The sequence below is a fragment of the Ambystoma mexicanum genome, chromosome 1p (genome assembly GCF_040938575.1).
Source record: "Ambystoma mexicanum isolate Mex_15411 chromosome 1p, UKY_AmexF1_1, whole genome shotgun sequence".
NCBI lineage: Eukaryota > Metazoa > Chordata > Amphibia > Caudata > Ambystomatidae > Ambystoma > Ambystoma mexicanum.
In genome coordinates, this window is record NC_090921.1 from 970,820,208 (window position 1) to 970,840,370 (window position 20,163).

General features: G+C 46.1%; 1 protein-coding gene across 3 annotated transcripts in view; it reads right to left on the reverse strand.

Annotated features, from left to right (window-relative positions):
- Positions 1-20,163, reverse strand: part of ELMO3 (engulfment and cell motility 3) — a 593,731-nt gene that overhangs the window by 101,477 nt on the left and 472,091 nt on the right. For all 3 annotated transcript variants that reach the window (XM_069653870.1, XM_069653880.1, XM_069653889.1), the window contains 4 exons: positions 13,792-13,914; positions 8,421-8,552; positions 3,098-3,202; positions 1,921-2,029 (listed from right to left, as the gene is read on the reverse strand). In XM_069653870.1, coding sequence (XP_069509971.1) covers positions 1,921-2,029; positions 3,098-3,202; positions 8,421-8,552; positions 13,792-13,914 — 469 coding nt within the window. The remainder of the gene's footprint in view (positions 1-1,920; positions 2,030-3,097; positions 3,203-8,420; positions 8,553-13,791; positions 13,915-20,163) is intronic.

Consider the following 20,163-nt stretch of genomic DNA (forward strand, 5'->3'; position numbering starts at 1 on the left):
TGCAATCCAAGGACGGATTGGGTCCCTACCAAAGCGACCCCTGGCCCAGCAGGCCTGGACTTCTTTAGCTTTTAACTAAGTTGTCATCTCTCCGAGTGGCCAAGCCCTGATCGCTACTGAAGTGATGGTTGTATTTGCAGAGGAAACATATGGGCAGATACCTTCCTGGTCTGGCCTGGCCTATCTGTAAGACACAGGATTGCTATGGATGCCGCAGTGATTGAGACAACAGGAGAAATGTTACAGTCTCCCTATTCAATCACGGAACAGAACGTTTTACATTTTAAAGGTTAGAAGGGGTTTTCTATTGTGCAGCTGATCCCTGAGCTATACGTCCTCATAGAGGGAGAAGACTTGATTGGGTTAGAGGATGGGTTTGAATCTTCAGGCATGAGACCTAGCTCTGCTGAGGAATGATGGAACCCTTTTGCTCCCCTGAGAAGCAGCAGTCATAACTTTCCCCCTCACCATAAGGAACCCTCCACAGTAGACCATATATGCAGGCCTCCTCTGATAATGTTATTTTCCAAGGAGGAGCTCAGAACACCTGGACTGCAATTTCTAAAATGAAAGGGCCTATTCTACCGAGTTACAAACAACGTTCAGAAACGGGAAACATGTGCTACCAACCGGACCACCCAATTTTAGCAAAATGCATTTCCTGACTGCCCTTCTTTCCCAGCAGCAGCTTGTTGGGTAACAGCATATGCATAAATTCATGCACAAGCCTGCAGGCCTGGAAGTGGCAGAGGAGACTATGGAGGTGATGATCCTATATTGGATTCGGGATCCCGGCACCTGTGATCACTCACTGTAACCCCCATCACTATTCGGGGGAAGACCATCACAGCGTCCTTGACGGGCCCTGCAACAACTCGGAGACCAGGAGAACAAGTGGCCGACAGGAGGTGGCCTACCGGGTGTATTTAGTCTGGGGACCTTCTCTATTCAAAAACAGTGGCTATCGTGAAAGCAAGGTGTCTGATAACCTTGAACCACCGCTGGGTTGCAAAACAAGAGCCCACAAAGCAGGCGCTCACCACAGTGAAACACCTGATGCAACTGCTCCCTCAAATACCAGCCAGGCCAGGGCCACACCCCATTAAGGGCCGTCAAGCCCAGAAACCATCTGTTACATTTCTATTTCTCTATATTTGTAGAGCGACAAAGCCCATAGGCATCCAGGCCCTACATAGAAAGGGACGAACTGACAGGTCAAGACAGGCTACAATAAAAAAGATGCTCCAGGCCTTACCTAGGCAAATAATCTAGTTTTCAGATGTTTTCAAAAGGTAAGATGGTTTCCTTCCATCCCTAGAGACGCATGGAGCTCATTCCAGGCCTGTGCCATCAGAATGGGAAAAGACTGCCATTCCCCCAGGTTCTCTTGAACCGATGGGTCTTTAGAGTACATCAGGGAGCTCGCATTGCCCTCAACTGACATGGCATGCTGTTGTCCAGGTCTCCTCCTCTTATTTAATTAGAAATAATCATTTTCTTCATATAACATTTAATACGCTTTTGCACAGGTAATGCAGAATGCACACAATAGTGTTCTGCATTCTACAACCTAGGTTCACAAACCTAGCCTCATACTACAATAACACAAACTCCATCCCAATACACTACCATGTTAATCACCCTACACTACAGGGTGTCCCATTCTGTGCCACTGACACATACACAGCTCCCCCAACCCGAGGGATACGCACTCCACACCCAGGGCTGCACACTCCATGCACCAGAGAGGCCAAGCTGGCATCCCTAGGGTACAGACAGTTTCACAACCACGAGTTTGTAGGTCAACACTGCCAACCAGATCTGCCATCAACACTAGCTGCCCTTTTTCTTCAGTAGGGAAATCTTCTTTAGGATTTTGTGTTCCTAGTGATGGATTAGTAAAATCAGCTGATAACTCACCAGGGTCTCCGATACGTAGGATCTCACAGAGAATCAGGGAGAGCTGGATGCTGCTCCGGGCGAAAGGGCACTCGTGTTTATCCTCACGGCTACTATTCTCCCAAACAAACTATAAAAGAAGATACCAAAAGAACAAGGATATGGGCCACATTAAAGGTTACCAGTACTCACTGCCTCTCATCCCGCCACTTTTCCCCAAATCATAATCATCACAACACATCTCCCTCAAGCCCGAAAAATGATGCAGTAGGCTATATAAGGGATGGCCATCTTGTGTGGTTCAGTTGACAACAAAGTATGGATTGTGTAATTTGGAACAGTTGGCTTCAGGTGGTTTGTTTGATGAAAGTTGTACTATTGTCTCTTTGTGGCGCAGTTAACTCTCTGTTACTGTTGGCTATATGCAGCCTAAGGGCTCAAAGCAATGAATGTGGCAAATCTGGATTTTACATGTATAGCTGTAAAGGTAAATGCTCATTGTGGTCTGACAATCTTGGATATGGTAAAGCCATCTATGAAGCAGGAACTAAGTATGACTTGGTATTGTATGGTGCAGTTGCATGCATAACTGTGCACAGAAAAGAGAGAGGTATGGCATGGTGGTCTATCTAAAATATGCATCTCCCTCAGGAGATCGCTCTGGGCTGGTTTGAATTATGTGCCAGGGTTGTGTCTCAATCTTTCTGTAAATTGGTCTTTGTGGGTACAGTAAGCACTGCATCCAAATGCTTGGCCTTGACATTTGTGTTCATGAAGCAAAGTACAATGTACAATGAAGATGAGGAAGTATGGCCTGTAGAGAAGTATCTCTCTGGTCTGGTTGTCAATGTATGCCATGTTTGGCCACTGTGCATCCTTTGCTCTCTCTGACACAGGGGACTGTCCACTGAAGTTGGTTATGCATAGCACAGGTGACTGTGTGGTCCAATGGATCACTGCTGTATGTTTGGCCTTCAGAAAAGCTGTCTCTCTATGCAACGGATGGATCTTTGTTGCAGACAGTCCTCTTTGGCATAAATGTGCTCCATGTCTGGCTCTCTGTAGGATGGCGGTTTTAATGGGCGGCTTGCACTGTTTTTCACAATTAGCAGCATGGAACATAATATTCAGTGTGTGGCAGGGGTAGCCCCAACACAGCCACATTCCCATAATAGGAAGAAGAGCAACTCTGCCTTACCTGTCTGTAGGCGTTGGGCAAGTGATTTGCAAAGTAAAGCATGTTATCAAGGGCGAGCAGTCCTGGCGGTGTTCGGTACAGGTCCTGCGATGGATTCCCATTGTTCTGGTAGCAAGAATGGAAACATATGGTTATTATGATAGCTGGCCTCCCTCTTCCATTCATGATTTAAAGGCTCTGATTTTTTGGCAAATGCCTTACGGAGACGCTAGACGGGAACAAAAAGTAGGGAAGGATTCATAGAGATTCCCATCTTCAAGAGTGAGCTCACAAAGATTTCTGGGAGTTGGATGCCCAAGTGGGGTGTTGGCACTTTACACATGCCAAAGAAGTGGGACTTGGTTAGAAGGTGAGATCGACTCCTATCCTGCTTAAGTGGGAGTGTTATGACGGGATTAAGGTACCAACCACCCCAGTGTGGGGAGCAGTGGGCACTGAGAATCATTAGAATTACTGGAGCAAAGGAAGATACATTAAGGGTAACAGGCCATCAAGAATCACCAATTCAGTGGCCAGGATTCAGCTAGAAGAATTCCAACAGCTTAAGAGTCAGCGAGAATACAAGCATACAGGAACAGACCAAAAGAGCATTAACTGAGAAACCCAGCATGCTGAGGTGGGACCCTGGGCACAAATGGCACACACATTTAGGGCCCGAATGACAGAAAATCAGTCATCTTTTTTAAAAAAATTTTAATTTTCATTTAGTTTATTACAAACTTTTGAAAAAAACAAATTTACTTATCAAAGGCGCACTATCGCTACAACACTGTAAATTGTAATAAGTGCTACATTTACACACTCTTTAAATACTTAAAACTCTTATTACCACATTAATTTTTAGATAATGTCACAGTTAAGTTGGACATTTTTTTCGTTACTGAACTTCAGAAAGTCTGATCTCGAGATATTTCAAAAATAACATAAGTGCAATCACCAGTTTCTTGTTTGTACTACAATGCATTCTTGACCACCATTCGTCAACAGTGTAAGTCGACCCCATACTCAATTCTTGGACCAAATATGTGGTTCTTTGTGTTTTGAGGTCAAGGCATAGCAAAACTAGATGTTTTAAGGTTTCATCTTCTTTGCTGCAGAACCGGCATTTAGAGTCACTTGCGAGCAAGCTCCTTCTGTAATTTTGAATTTCTCTGGTCTCATAGAGGTTTATCCGGAATTTCAGGTATCCCCTCCTCAAATACTTGCACGGGAACACTTCCATGTATTGGGGTATCTCATTCAATCTTTTTGCTTCAGGTGGGAAGTCGGCCATGCATTTGTGAGATCTTCTCTTCTCATAAGTCTCGATCCAGTCTAATTCGAGAACTTTCGCCTTAACCAGATTCGGGTTGGCTAACAAAGTCTCTTCGTCACTTCCTATGTGGCGCAGTATTTCTCTGCATTTTTGTCGCCATTTTTGAAGTGTTAATTGATTACCCTTAGGACCATGTTCTGTTAATATGTCAAATTGAGGTATTGACTTTCCCAACGTTTTGACAAACAGTGTTAGCGGGCATCTAAAAATTGTGCAGACTATGGACTTCTTTTTAGATGCCCAATTTTAGGAAATGCATAGCTCCAGTTATTCCCACAGGTGACATGCTTTTTTCCAGGTGATTGTGCACCAGCACAAACTTGGCTGTTAGTGTTAGGAGCATGAGCCAAACACTGATGTATGACAACCAGTATGCACTGAGAATCATCGTCTATCTGGGCACCGGGACTCACTACAACTCCCAGAAGGAATCAGATTGGGACAGAAACAGGACCCACAGAGAATCCCAGACAGAAAATTGTTGGGTTGGGCTCCAGTCTTCACAACAAATACCAGAATGCTGAGTAATGGCACAGATATCCGGGCGTGCTGACATGAGGGTAATAGTCATGTTTTCAGGACTTCTTGAAAATCCCAAGAGGAATGGAGTTAGGTCAACAAGATTACATGGAGAGCCCCCAATGAAGTGTGGGGTTTGACAATAAAGACTCCCAGAATACCAAAGACGGTAAAAAAACAGGGCGTTTTGAGGGTCTGAGGAGAGGGTGTGATCAGGGAAACAGGATTCACTGAGGATTCCAGATGCAATGCAGTGCCAACGCAATGTAACTGAATGAGAAACTCAGAAGGAATGCAGGTATGTTAGGGCACCAGAACTCATAACAAATCATAGGAGGGGGACAATTAGCCAGGGTACCAAGACTTTGAGAATCACAAAAGAGAAACAACACAAAATACTGAACTCACAAAGAAACCCAGAAAGCAGGTATGCAATCCTGGAATCTGGACTTGATGAGATTGGCAGTAAGAAATTAAGTGATAGGAAAGATTCCGGAAGAAATGAAAGCAGGGAGAGAAACACAATTAAATGAGCGTACTAGAAAAAAGGAGTGTGTTGAGCTATACAATAATAATGAGAACCTCAAAAGGAATAGTTGGAGCACCAGGACATATTATTATATCCAGAAGAAAAGGAGGTAAGTAAGGGTGTCAGGACTCACTGAAATTCCCAGTAGAATGATATGTGGTCAGTCAGGGTAAAATGACTCCCAGAGAACGTAAGCATAAGTGGTATCAGCACTTGCTGAGAATCAAGGATTCGCACCCAAATTCCAGTTGGAATCCAAATAAACCAGCTTGTAAAACCTTCAAATTGCATTGTAAGCCACTTTACAACATCATTCCCTTCACAATTCGGAGCCAGCTCACATTCAATAACAGACTATAGCAGCTCCCTCAAGATTGCTTTATAAATCTTCCTTTGCAAAACCTCAGATGATACAACCATACGACCATAGTTCCCAGTCCTTGCATCAAATTGAAAATTCCCTGCTAGACCCACAAGGCAGTTCATAACCATGGTTCAATATAGCGTCAGAATTGCATTAAGAAATATAGATCATCCTGTCCTCACTTTGCTCTACACCACTCCCTTATCCCTCACCTGCTCTCAGGCCTTCCTTGGCCCCCTCTCCCCATCCCTCCTTCCCTCCCATATCACCTGATGAGGTCTCTAGACAAGACCGCTCTATGAAAGTCTCATCCAAACAGGTGCTCCCCTGCTCGTCCAGAACTATCAAGGACAACATTGCCTCCCTTGCTCCAGCCTTGGCTGATTTCTGCAAGCCCTCCTTTGCCACTCGATCTTTCCCGCTACTCCTCAAGCACTCCCGTGTGCACCCACTCCTCAAAAAGCCTTATGACGACACCTCCTGTCCGGCCAACTATCGCCCTATCTCCATTACCCCCTTCCTGAGCAACCTCTTGGAGAAGCTGGCATCTCTCAGCGTATCCTACACACTGAATTTGTTGGTTGTCTCCACGACCACCAGTCTGGCTTCGGAGGGGGCAGGGGCACGGAAACTGCACTCCTGAACCCCTGTGAAGAGTTGCTTTCTAATCTCAATTCCAACTCTCCTTCTGATCTCAACCTTCTTGACCTTTCCTCAGCCTTTGACACAGTCAATCATCACGGACCTGGCTCTGAACTGGTTGACCTCCTTCTCTGACCAACCTTCCCAGGTCCAACTGGTCCCTTTTCTCTCCTCCATCTCACTCTCCAACTGTGATGTCCCTCAGGGCTCCATACTCTCACCATGGCTTTTCAAAATCTACCTTGCCCCTCTAGCCCATTTGATCTCCACCTTCGCTCCTAACTTCCAGTGTTATGCGGACGACACGCAGCTCTCCTTCAAGCTTCCCTCCACTGCCGCCTCTTCCTCCTCTCTCATTCCTGACTGTCTGTCTGCTATTCAGGCATGGTTCACTTCTAACAATCTCTGGCGTAATGCCAGTAAGACTGAGATCCTTCTTATTGGCACCCCAGCTCCCTCCTTCTCTCCTACACTCTGGCCACCCTCCATCGGCCCCCTCCCTGGGCTTACCCTCCTGTGAGGCAAAAAACATTGGTATCATCTTCGACTCCCCTCTCTCCTTCTCTCCTCACATCACAGACCTTGCCAAGAAAGCCCACTTTCAGCTGCACTTCCTCAGAGACATTCTCCCTTTCCTTACCTTCCCCCAGAAACTCAATGTCTCCAGAGCTTTGGTCCTCTCCAGGCTTGCCTATTGCAACAGCCTCTTCCTCAATCTTCCTAACTCCCCCCTTTGCCCCCTTCAACTAATCCAGAATAGGACTGCGAGATTTATCCTTGGCCTCAAGCCCAGGGACTGCATCTCTCCAGTCCTAAAATCTCTCCACTGGCTCCTCGTTGCTGCAAGGATCAAGTTCAAGACCCTCTGCATCAATCATGCACATAGCTTTCTGGGGCCTGGGACCCCACTACATCCAACTCTCTCTCCCTAAATACCTCCCTGCTAGAGCCCTTCTAGTTCCAACTCTCTGCAAATGAGATGCTTTTCTAAGCAGAGAGTGGGGGGTGGATCTCTCTTCTCTGCGGGGGCCTCCCTCTGGAATGGCCTCCCTTCCCCTCTCAGACTTGAGCCAGATCTCCTTAAGTTCCGGAAGCTTCTCAAGACCCTTATTTTCTCTTCCTCCTTCCCTCTCACCCTCCCCTGCTAATATCCCCTCTGCCTCCTTTTGACAGGCTGCCTGGTTTCTTCAGATTCTTATAGGGCACCAGGCCCTCCTCCACCAGTCTATCCCAGCACTTGATCTCCCCTGACTCCCCCACCCCTCCTAACCTGCACTTGCCCTTCTCTGCTCTCTACCCCTGTACTAGCCTGGCTGGGCCTGCACTCAACTGAGCCTTTCCAGCCCTGCCCCTCGCACTTAGCACGTGGACATTCTTTCCCATTGGCACTCGCATAACCCATGGGCCATTCCGCCATGACTGGCATTTGACCCCTCCACTCTCCCCCGCACTTCTTGTTACTGCACTTACACGACCCGAATGACACATGGCCTAGTAGGAGCGTTTTTGGGTTTCTTCACCCCCTGTTCTCCCCAAGCACCCTCTTTTGTCGTGTTGCGCCTTGAAACACCTTTTGCTGTATAGGCGCATTATAAATACCCAATAAATAAATACATCCTAATCTTTTGGAATGCTCTCTCTCAATAGCTAAGTGAAGGACTTATTGCCCAGACTCCTCAATCTATCACTGTCAGTAACTCACCTCCCATGAGGCCTTATGATTAGGCCACGGAATCACTACCATTTGTATGTCTGCTGCCTTTCAGGCCTTGAAGTGGCCTTCAAGTTTCAAGATTATGTCACAAACACCCAAAAAACTATTATAATAAATAGGCCGGCAAAGTTGTTAGGGTACAACAACAAGGATTCACTTAACATCCCAAAAGGAAGGGAGGGGATCAGGGCACCATTAGTGACATAGATGAGGGTTGAAGAATAAGGTAATTGAACTGACTGAAAATCCAAGCTTCTTGAACTCCTTGGCAAACAGAGATCGTCGGCGCTCTGTATTGAAATGGCTTGTGGCTGGATCGCTGTCTGACTCAAAGGCAGCCAGTCGGAGAGTCTGTAAGAGTTCACGCTGTTCCTGGTGTGAGAGAAAAGGACAAAAACAGTTCATTTCAAAGGCCATCGGTGAATAAAAAAAAATCAATATAAATTCAACAGCTACCCTTGGGTGTCGAGATACTCTTATATGAAAATAGAGCTGTGGAGAGGTGATATTTGGCAAAAATTAATTTGGGTTTGTGAAGATAAAAGCAATACTAGTGGCTGTTCCCCAAAGGCTAAAGATTTCCTGTCAACAAATCCCCATTTCCAAATCTACAGCACACTCTGTAATACATTCCACCACTTCCAGCACATGCACCTCTCTTCTACAACCACAGCTGCAAACCGACATCCATCCTTCACTACAACCATAAACCTAAACACACCCCATCATTGAAAATCTCCCCTCCCACAACGCACCAATCCCTCCACTCACCCCAACCATATTCTCTCTAGCTCTCCAACCACACCTCTTTCTCATTCCTCTCATACTGTTCAAAGCCATCAAAAGACACTCCTCCAAACTTGTATCCCAAATAACAGCTTACAAAACCACTCTCCTCCCACCCTGCATCTCTGATAAAAACCCTGCTTCCAAACAGACACATTTTGAGGCTCTAATTACAGCTCATCATCCACAATGATCTTATCCTGAACGGTGAATCATTAGTTGTATTCCACAGAACCCTCACACTGTACCTCAAATCTCAAATGTGTGCCTGAACCTGTTCTATCTTTTACTTCACACATTCCGCTCCCCATGACCCTAATAACATGTCTGTGCTCTCTGAGAAAGTGCTCTGTCTCGCTTTCAGGGTTAGGGGGTGGGGTGACCATGGGTCAGGTACTGCTGTGTGAGGTAGGACCTCAGGGCATTGTGTGAAGGATCACCTGGTCTACCCCACCTTTTGACCCTTTAGTGAAAGCTTATTTTCTCGAAGTTAGTTGTTGCTGGGTGTACCCTCTCCCCAGCTCAGGACCCCAAAATTAGCCCAATCACTATGGAAATTCAAGGTCAATCAGTCTTTCATCTACTGAAAGCTGGCAGAATCATGCTTGCCACTCTGCGGTGCTGAAAGCCATGAGGGAAAGCATACTGAAGCAACTCCTTGGGTTAAGGTTTGCATACTTCCCGAATGTCGGAAATGAGCAAATAAAAGAGTGGTAAACATATGTGTATATGTGTTAAACAGAAGGGGAAGGCTGGATTCATGTGGTAAACTACACAGGTGGTTGTGCGTGCAAATAATGTGAAAAGGTGGTAGATGTGTGATCTCTGTCCAGTTTATGAGGAAGGATGTGAACCACTGTAATACTGATTATGAGAATCATCCAGTATGCAACCTAAGATGCTATAGCTACGCAAATGATACCCAAATCCTTTACAAGCTTAAAGTGGAAAATTCTGACACACAACATGGACTACACATCAGCCTCAAACAAGTAGATGGCTGAATCAAAAGGCATGCCAAAAAAACAGAACTATTCATTTGCTGCTCCACGGCACAAATCTTGGCAACCGTTATGTGGTTAGATGAAATTGATGCCTGTGTCAGACATGCGTCAGACATCAAAAGTAGTAAAGAACATATCCTTCACTTCCCATAATCTACTCTTGATTCCTCTGCTTTCTACTGACCCCTCCCTCTTTGACCCCTTACTCCTCCTCTTCCCCATTTCCATTCCCCCTCCAAACTCGTTCCACCCTCACTCACCTATCACAGAAACAAAACTTTGAGCCTGAGCCCGTAGACACTTGTGCATTCCTCTCCCACTGACTAGGCATTTTCCGACTTTCACTTTGCACTTATCACTCCCTTTAACCAACACTATCCTATATGCACATTGACACCTTCCCACCTCCTGTCCTCACCCCTGGATCACCTCTGAACTGCAGACCCTCAAAACAAACATGCACCAGGACCTACGATGCTGGCCCAAATCATGGACTCCACCCTACTCACTTGCGGGCTGCCCCTCTCCTCTGCACTGGAGTCTGTCAAATCCTGCTACTTCACAAGCTTAATATCCTCCTTTCACAATTTCACCCTCAAACACTCATCTACCCCTCCAAGCTTTGTTCACACCACCCAAGCCAATATCCATTGCTTCCCATCTCTCTGCTAAACGACTTTGCTCACTACTTTTCCTCTAAAATCTCAAATTCATGACACCCCAACCAACCTTGTCTCTCACCCTTTCCACCCTCTTCCTGTCCCCCATCTCTCCTCCCTATCCCTGCTGTTCTCAACTACTCCTCCCCAAAATTACAACTTATTCTTCACAGAGCCAACCTGGCTCTGATTAACCTGTTTGTCCTCAAATGAGCAAAGAATTAATGCCAATCACCTGCCCTCATCTCTGCAAGCTCTTTAAACCTCTCTCTTTGCTGGACTGCTCCCTGTCACCTGCAAATCTGCAACTGTTCTAACCCTTTTGAAGAAACCCTTAGCTGATCCAACCTTCCGGGTGAATTATCACTTGGTTTTCCTCCTCCCTCATTATTCAAATATCCTTATGTGAGTTTTCTTCAACCGGATCACTAAGCACCCTGAGGATAATGGCCTTGGAGAGCTAGTTTTATTTGGCTTCCATAGTAAACCCGCCACTAAGACTGCACTCGGGCATCTCTCCAAATTTCTCACTGACACGGACCACTCCAAAATCTCTTCAATACTTATCCTTTGGACCTCTCTTGCACTTTCAACACGTACAACCACTCCTCTCTCCGCCTTACTCTCCAGGACTTTATGTTTCACAAATCAGTTCTAGCCTGGATTGACATGTACCTGGAAAGTCGCTTCTTTAAAATCTCCTGGGACTCGCAAACATCTCACCCCCCCAACCCTCTCCAAGTCTGTGTCCAGCAAGGATGAGTCCTTTGACCTCTGCTGTTCCCACTCTATACCTCAGCCCAAGGCAAACTTATCTCATCCTTTGGCTTTCACAATCACCTCTTTGTTGACAACACTGAAATCTTGTTCTCCTTTTGCACCTTCACCACAGCCATCTCCGAACAGATAGCCACTGCACCACTGAAATCCCTCCCTGGATGGTTCCCAGCTGCTTCATACTGAACTCTTCAAAAATGGATGTCCTCTTTCTCCACACTTCCGTCTCCATCCCTTTCCTCCCAATCTCCTTCCTGCATGACCTTCTTGCTCCCTCGTCATACGCATGTAACTTTGGGGTCCTCCTTTTCTTTTGCTCCTGGTCTATGTCGAACTTTGTGTTATGACATTAGCAGCTAACACATTGTGAGTCACCTGCACTCCAAACGAGAACAGGCTCTTTAATGTGTTAAACACAAGTTCTCATATAGCACCTTTCTAACAGTGATTCAAATAAAACCTACCCATTTTACCTATGTGTACAATCTACTTAACATACATAATTCTCTTTGCTCACATCCTCACATACTGGCTCATCACTTGTTCTTAGGTTTGTGCTACTGTACAGGCACTCTTGCGGGGAATGCCTTCACCATCTGCAAATGTGTTATTGTACGTCGTTTCTAATCACAATTGACTTTCATGTTCTTCAAATACATACAAGAACCATGGGAATCTTGATGGATTGCTTCACGCTCTAACAGAAAATCAAAGACTTGGTGTGAGAATCCTTTTTCTAGCTCAATCAATGCAGCGTGTTATGCCTTTCATGACCTTCCAAGGAGGAACACGCTCCATCATCTCACTGGATCTCTCAAGGACGGTCTACGCAAACAGCCTCCACTTAGGACTGCTAAAATATCGCCTGGGATAGCGTCAGATAGTATACAATGCTACTGCAAGACGTCTGCTGTGACTGGGCCAGAGGGAACACATATCACCAACACTTCAAACATTACACAGGCTACCAGTCAGACGCAGGATCCACTTCAAGGCGTAGCATAATCCAGCGCGTGATCCAGGGAAAGCCACTGAATTTCAAAGTGCAAGACTACCTCACCAAGCATCAAAAAGCATGAAGTTTGTTCCCTTAAACAGCAGGCACATGTTTTTGAGGGTTTGTATTGTGCGTTGAAAGGGAGCATGGTGATGGGGTTTGTGGGGAGCGGTGCAAGCCAGTAGGGAACATGGTTCCACTAATTCTTTTTGTACACTTCGATCACTGGCTCTGGTTGGATCCACATTATAAACTAATGTGTATCACATTAGTGGCTGTTCCCCTGAAATGTATAAGCTTAGCTTGTGTGACACTCGTTTTGACATCTGCAAAGTTTGAAACATGCTTAAGGTTGCAACCTGCTTGATCAAATCTAATTCCTTTCCCTACTATTTCCTAATGTGGCTTTTCAGTGATTACAATAATATTAATACAGCACAATATTCTGTAAAACCCGACAAAAGCAAAGTTCACCATCCATGTGCATAGAAACTGACTTTACTACACAAAGTCCAGTCATCAAAATCTTTTCACTTCACCTTGCCTTGTCTAATATGAAATATATGATACGAGCAGAAGTACCCGTTCTGTGAACGGGTTCTGTATTTGGAGACAAACATGATAACACTAATCCTGTAGGTCGCTATTCTGATTTGCTTATCGCTTGATGTGCTTTGCACCCTGAAGTAAAGTGTACTGAGAATGGGCGTGTGTGGCTGGCTGACGTACCACAGAGCAGATATTGGTGAGAGGCGAGAGAGGTGTGCTGCTGCATACTGGGTCTTCTCTGCTCTCTCCACACCTATCGCCTCACCATTGTGTTGTGCAGTTTGTTGCAGTGCAAATATCTTGGAAACCATGCATCCTAGGGCCAGGACCTCGTGTTTTGTTCCTCGTGTCAGGACTGGTCCTTCTACAACCACATTGATGTTTCGCCAATTTCAGGCAACCGCCTCATGTGTAAAGGTGCTGAAATCCAGGGAAGGGGTGGAGGGTCCAAATGTCATGTATCCAGTAATGTCCAGAGGGACCTAACAGGTAACTATGCAAAATCTGGTGCATATTGCTGAAACAGTGTGGAATTGTATAAGGAACAACGCTTCACCAAGCCACAAATCCACAAAGAAATGTTGACTTTTGCTGAAATCCGGGGAAAGGAGTGGGGTGTCCAAATGTCATGTAGTCAGTAATGTTCGGAAGGTCCTAACAGGTAACTATGCAAAATTTGGTGCGGATTGGTGAAACGGTGTGGAATTGTATAAGGAACACCATTTCGCTACAAATCCTGCCACAAAGAAACAAACAAATTTGGACTTTTATATATATATATATATACGAACATAGTATTTAATGTGTTATAGACCATTTTCAGGCATGTCATGACTCACCGGACTGTACGGGTCCATTGAGGTCCTCATCCGAGTCTCCATGAGGTTCAGGGTCAAAGACTGCAGGACGTACAAGTGATGAGCCATCTCCTCTCCTAGGGTGGCCGAGCTGTGGATAATGTTCTGGAGAAAACATAGGCCGTTGTCAGTCTAATTCAAACTCCCTTTTTGTTCAGTCAGTGAGAGACCATCACTAGTCACCTTAAATGCATCACTGGGCCTTCCTTAACAACATATTAGTGAATAGACTCAAGGACAAACTAGTAAGCACTCCAAAACACTGCAAAAGTCACTCACCTTCCCTCCACCCTCACAATGAAAATACCCTTGGTTCCAAAAAAGCATGCCCAGCTCAGTCTCTATAAACATCTCGAAAAGAATATTGAGTATTCAATCGGGTCACCTGAAGCATGGCATTAGATCCCTCAAACTCACAACCATCACTTAATAACAGAAACAACATGGCAGGATCCTCCATGCTTTCCATTATGCATCATCTAATCTGCAAGCATACTGCACATGTTCACTATTTCTCCCCTAAACCTGCAAAATCAAATTCCACTGATACACTCGGGTTAAGACAGATCCTTCAAAGCACAACACTTGTCTATAACAACGCATTACCCCCTACACACACACAGCTGCATTCCTTAAATATACTCTGAATAACAGATAATTGCAAGATATCTCTCAGACCACTCTGAGGGGTCAGAAATGTGAGGCGGAACACGTTGTGAAGTTTGCTTAAAAAAAGGCCTTTTATTTTAATATAAAGGTTGGATGAATGCCTTACTATCCCTAACGTGACAAGGATTTTGCTGCCTAAAATAAACAGAAACACTCTAACAAAGGATATCTGTCCTTCACACTTAAACATATAACAAATAAACAAGGAAATGCATTGCAGTTCAAAACAATAATGATTGAGTTCACAAAGAAACCAAAGTCTCTCTTCAGAACCTTGCCGAACTGCCCTTCCCCAGGTTTAACCATGATTCTGCTTCACAGTTCAAGAAAAGAACACAAGGAAATTCTGATTCGCAACAAAGTTCCAATATAGTCTGATGTAATTTCAACTTGCCAGTTGAAAGTTCCAACACGTAGGTTATAAGATTCTTCTTCCCTTTGGAACAGGTGTTTAGTTCCTCAATAGCAACAATGTTTATACTGGTCGGAATGATTTGCCACTTTAACAACTCCAGGAAATATAACTTCTCTACAACAGTCTTGCTTGGATCTTCCTCCAGTACTACTAACATACAATGTCTCCATCAGGACCATCCTGCAGCACTTATCCAACTTCCACCTGGTCTGCTTCCTTGCCAAGCCTACAATCTCCAAAGGTTTGCCATTAGGGGATACTCCCCTGCCCGAGCAACGTTTCACAACAAGTGCTTTTTGTGTTCAATGTCAACTGAAAAGAGGTTACAACAGCTCCACAGTATTCAACAAAGGACAGCTTGAAGGCTTTCAACAGATTTTCAGGGAAGGAACGATTCACATTGATGCTCTTTAATACTTTTCTGCAAATGATGATCCTCTCCTTCTGGATAGATTTTCCCAGAAGGGCAGCCTTTTTGTCACTCTTGTTTCTCCACTTCACAAACAACCAAAGACTGACATGGATAGGGTCTCTTCCTACCTCTCCCCTGGTTTTGAAAATGCGTGGGCTTCCCAACTTGTAGCAGATGTTGCATATAATATGGGCAACCGGTTTCATAGTTCATAAACCTTGCATTAACTCTCTTCTGCTGTTGGCAATATTGGCTGGATTGTGTTTGCCTTAATTTCAGTTTCTCTTGGCTTGGGCAATGCTGATTAACTCTTGATAAAGTCGCCCCCGCAGTTGGTTGGGTTTTCCACAAACTCCCACTTTCAACATTACAGTCATTTATCTTTGGTATATTAGGTCTTCGCTGCTTTTCTGTTCTGACTTGAGTGTCGTGTAGACCGATGAGACCTCCGTCCCCAAGTGACGCACAGGGTAACAAATAGAAACCCGCTGTGCGACCCTTGAGGCCACAGGTGAGAGATGTCTTCCCAGATCCACGGAGCCTCTGGAACACCGATGCTGCTGTCAAGAAGGAAGGAGGTTAAACACCAGGCAATCACAATACAGCAGGTAAACAAAAGAATCTAAAGTGTCTTACCTATCTGGTGTAAGGGAGACCCAGGTAACCTAGTAGGGAGGTTCGAGGCTCAACAAGATACAGCGGTCCCTGGAGTGGTAGAACCGCAGGTAAGCGTGGATACGGGTAGGCCACCTGTAAGATAGGGCTTGACTTGGGCGTAGGAGTACAGCAAGATACTCAGGGATGATCCAAAGACAAGTCGATGTGCAGTCCAAAAAAATCCGGCAACAGGTAAACAGTTCCAAGCAAAGGTACAAAGGGGTGTCCAAGAGAGTCCAAGATAGAGTTCCGTGGTCGAGATAGCAAGGAGCAAGTAGTAACGCCAAACAGGGTCCGAAGCCAGCTGAGAAGCAATGATCGTCCTGCTTCTCAGTTCTTTATACTGTGTGTCCCCGGGTCATGTGACGTCTCTGGGTCATGTGACGTCCACCAAGATCATGTGAGGAACGCCACACTGTATCATATGATCGACGTGATGACGTAACGCCGCCCCTTCTGCGATATATTCTCCAAGGCAGTTGCCAATGCAGGAAAGGTTGTAATCGAGCCCGTACACCAAAGGAGGTACGGTGTTTTCGGTTCTGTGGGTTCACCGAATCCCTTGAGCCTCGAAGCTGGGGTGGAGAAGTTGGGGGAATGTGAGCAGTGTTCTGATGTGGGGAGGCCTGATGTGCCGAGGATCGCCTAACATAGCCCCTCCCCAACGGCCCACGACCCCGTGGGCAAGATGGATGATCTAAATGAAAACGGGCTACCAAGCGAGGGGCGTTCAGGTCAGATGCGGAAACCCACGAACGTTCCTCCGGGCCGTAACCCTTCCAATCCACCAGATACTGGATCCCACCCCTAAACCATCTGGAGCCCAAAATGGCCGACACCTCGAAAACATCAGGAGAGGTCAAGGACACCGGTGCAACAGGGGTACGAAGACGGACAGAGTCGGGACAAGGTTTGAGGAGGGAGACATGAAACACAGGATGGATGCGCCAAGAGCTGGGAAGCACTAGACGGAAAGCCACCGGATTCACAACCTTGGATATCACATAAGGACCGACAAAGCGAGGTAGCAACTTCCGACAACCCACTAGGCGAAGATGACGTGAAGACAACCAGACCCTGGAACCCACCACCAGAGGGGGAGCAGCCCGACGTTTGCCATCCACACGGGCCTTCATAGCAGCCTTAGCTTCAGTGAGATGAACCACTGTACTAGCGTGTAAGGCAGAAAGATCCCTAAGACATGTCGTGGCCGCAGGGTTCGCAGAACCAGAAGCATCAGGGACCGGCAAGACCTTGGGATGCTGGCCATAGAGGGCGTAAAAAGGAGAATAACCAGTGGCTGAATGGGCCGCATTATTATATGCGAACTCTGCAAGCCGTAAAGCGGCCAACCAAGAGGTCTGATGTTGCAATATAAGGCAACGAAGGTATTGTTCCATAGATTGATTCGTCCTTTCGGTCTGTCCATCGGTCTCAGGATGATAGGCCGAAGAATACCTGGTATCAATGCCCAATAGCTTCGTCAGGGATCTCCAAAACCGAGAGGTGAACTGTGACCCTCGATCAGATATAATGACCGACGGAAGGCCGAATAGCATAAACACATGTTCAAAAAACAACTCCGCTAATACAGGAGCCGAAGGGATACCTTTGCAAGGAACAAAACGGGCCATTTTAGTGAACGTGTCCACCACCACCCAGATGGAGTCAAAGCCCTTCGACTTGGGGAGATCAGTAACGAAATCCATCGTCAACGTATGCCAGGGCCTGGGAGGTACCGGAAGCGGAAGCAACAACCCAATCGGTCGACCCCTTTGATGTTTAGCCTGAGCACATACTGCGCATGATCTAACATAACATTCTACATCGCGCCTCATAGAAGGCCACCAACACCAACGCTTGAGAAGATCTAGAGTGCGCTCTTGTCCGGGGTGAGCGTTAAAGGGAGCGCCATGAGACCACTCAAGGGCCAGATTACGTGTGTCAGGTGTGGGAAGGAACAGGCGTTCATGTACGAACGGCAGTCCATCAGAATACACTGGGTCCCATTCTCGCAACTGATCAGAATGATTACTAGTCCAGGATCGAACCGAGTCCACCAGTGACAATGAGGGAGTACATAGACAAATCACATGACTCTTTCCGAGAACAGTGTCAGGGAATGTAGGCAATTGGACCCCCCCCGGGGAACGTGACAAGGCATCCGCCTTCCCATGTGCCGTTCCAGGACGGTGCATAATACGGAAGTCAAAAGAGGAAAAGAAAAGATGCCATCGGACCTGTCTGCTATTTATGCATTTCAAAGAGGCCAAATCCTGTAGATTCCGATGATCGGAGTATACTGTGATGGGATGTTTAGCCCCCAGAAGATGATAACGCCAAACACGGAACGCGTCCATGACAGCCAAGAGTTCTTTCTCCGTAACGGTATAATGAGACTCATTACTGGAAAACTTACGGGAGTGGTATGCCACTGGATGTAATTTGCCTGTATTAGGACATGATTGTGACAGTACCGCCCCGAGGGCAAAGGAAGAGGCATCTGCCTCGACTATGAACGGAAGATCAGGATTGGGATGTTGGAGTACTGGTGCGGTAGTAAAGGCGGTTTTCAAAGTATCAAAAGCCTCCTGCTGTTCTCTCTGCCACTGATATGGTACCCGAGGACTAGTCAGGGCCGTGAGTGGGGCTACAATCGTAGAAAAGGAAGAAATGAAACGCCTATAAAAGTTGGCGAATCCTAAAAAGGCCTGCAAGGACTTGAGTGTTTGAGGTACTGGCCAATCTAAGACTGCTTTGACCTTAGACTCGTTCATGGATAACGCCCCAGGGGTGATGTGGAAACCCAAAAACTCAACAGAGGTCTTATGGAACTGACATTTCTCAGGTTTGGCAAATAAGGAATGTGTTCTTAAACGGGTTAATACTTCTCGGACGTGTTTTACATGGTCATCAAGATCACGAGAGAAAATCAGGATGTCGTCCAAATACACAACCATGTACACATCCAGAATATCCCTGAAAATGTCATTCATGAATCGTTGGAACGTGGCCGGAGCGTTACATAAGCCAAAGGGCATGACAAGATATTCGTACAAGCCGTAACGAGTACAGAAAGCAGTTTTCCACTCGTCTCCCTCGCGAACGCGTACTAAATTGTATGCGCCGCGTAGATCGAGTTTGGTAAAAATGGAAGCATGTGTTAAATGATCTAAGAGTGGAGTAATTAACGGGATGGGATATCTATCCTTCTTGGTGATAGCGTTAAGACGCCGATAATCCACACAAGGACGTAGATCCCCCTCCTTCTTGGGTACAAAGAAGATAGGACTAGCCGCTGGTGAAGTGGAGGGGCGGATGTGTCCTAAACGCAGGGCGTTCTGTACATATTCTTTTAACACCAGTTCCTCCGAAGGAGACAAAGAGTAGATCCTGCCCGAAGGAACAGTGGAATCGGGAAGTAATTTGATTGGGCAGTCATATGTTCTATGTGGAGGAAGTACCTCAGACGAGCCTCGATCGAAAACTGATTCGAAAGCCCGATATTCTGGCGGAACCCCAGACATCAACCCCCCAACAGTATGGGACTGTATGACTTCTGAATCGTCAGCGGTCAGTGTGAGTTGTGCTAAGGCTCCCAAGAACCGAGAGGGCGTGTCAGGGACTTGATGGACCGGGAGACAATAATTCTGACATATCTCGGACTCAAAGAGTACAGTGCCTGCTTGCCAATTGATCAGGGGATTATGTTCACGTAACCAGGGAATCCCTAGTATGATACCGAATTGAGGTGCGGTGATCAGATCAAAACTTAAGGTTTCTGTGTGTATGTCTTGGATGTTCAACAAGAGGGGTGCAGTTTGTTGTCTAACAGGACCAGAAACCAATGCGGAGCCGTCTACGGCTTGGACATTTTCCGGTCGTGTTTTTACCACTAAAGGTAGATTGAGGGTATGGGCCAAATCAATATCTATGTAATTACCAGTGGCACCGGAATCAATAATGATATTGACTGCATGAAGAAGGCCAGTAGAGGGACATAGAGTAGCCTTTACGGAGATGGGTTGAACACGAGCAAAGGCAAAGGGGATACCCGGAGAAGATGAAGGGACACTCGACCTGTTCTCCGGTTCTAAGGTCGAGCCACCCGAAAAACCTGACTCTTCTTGGGACGTCGAGAACACTCTTTCACGAAATGTCCAATGGTGCCACAATAAAAGCATGCATTATCTACCCTTCT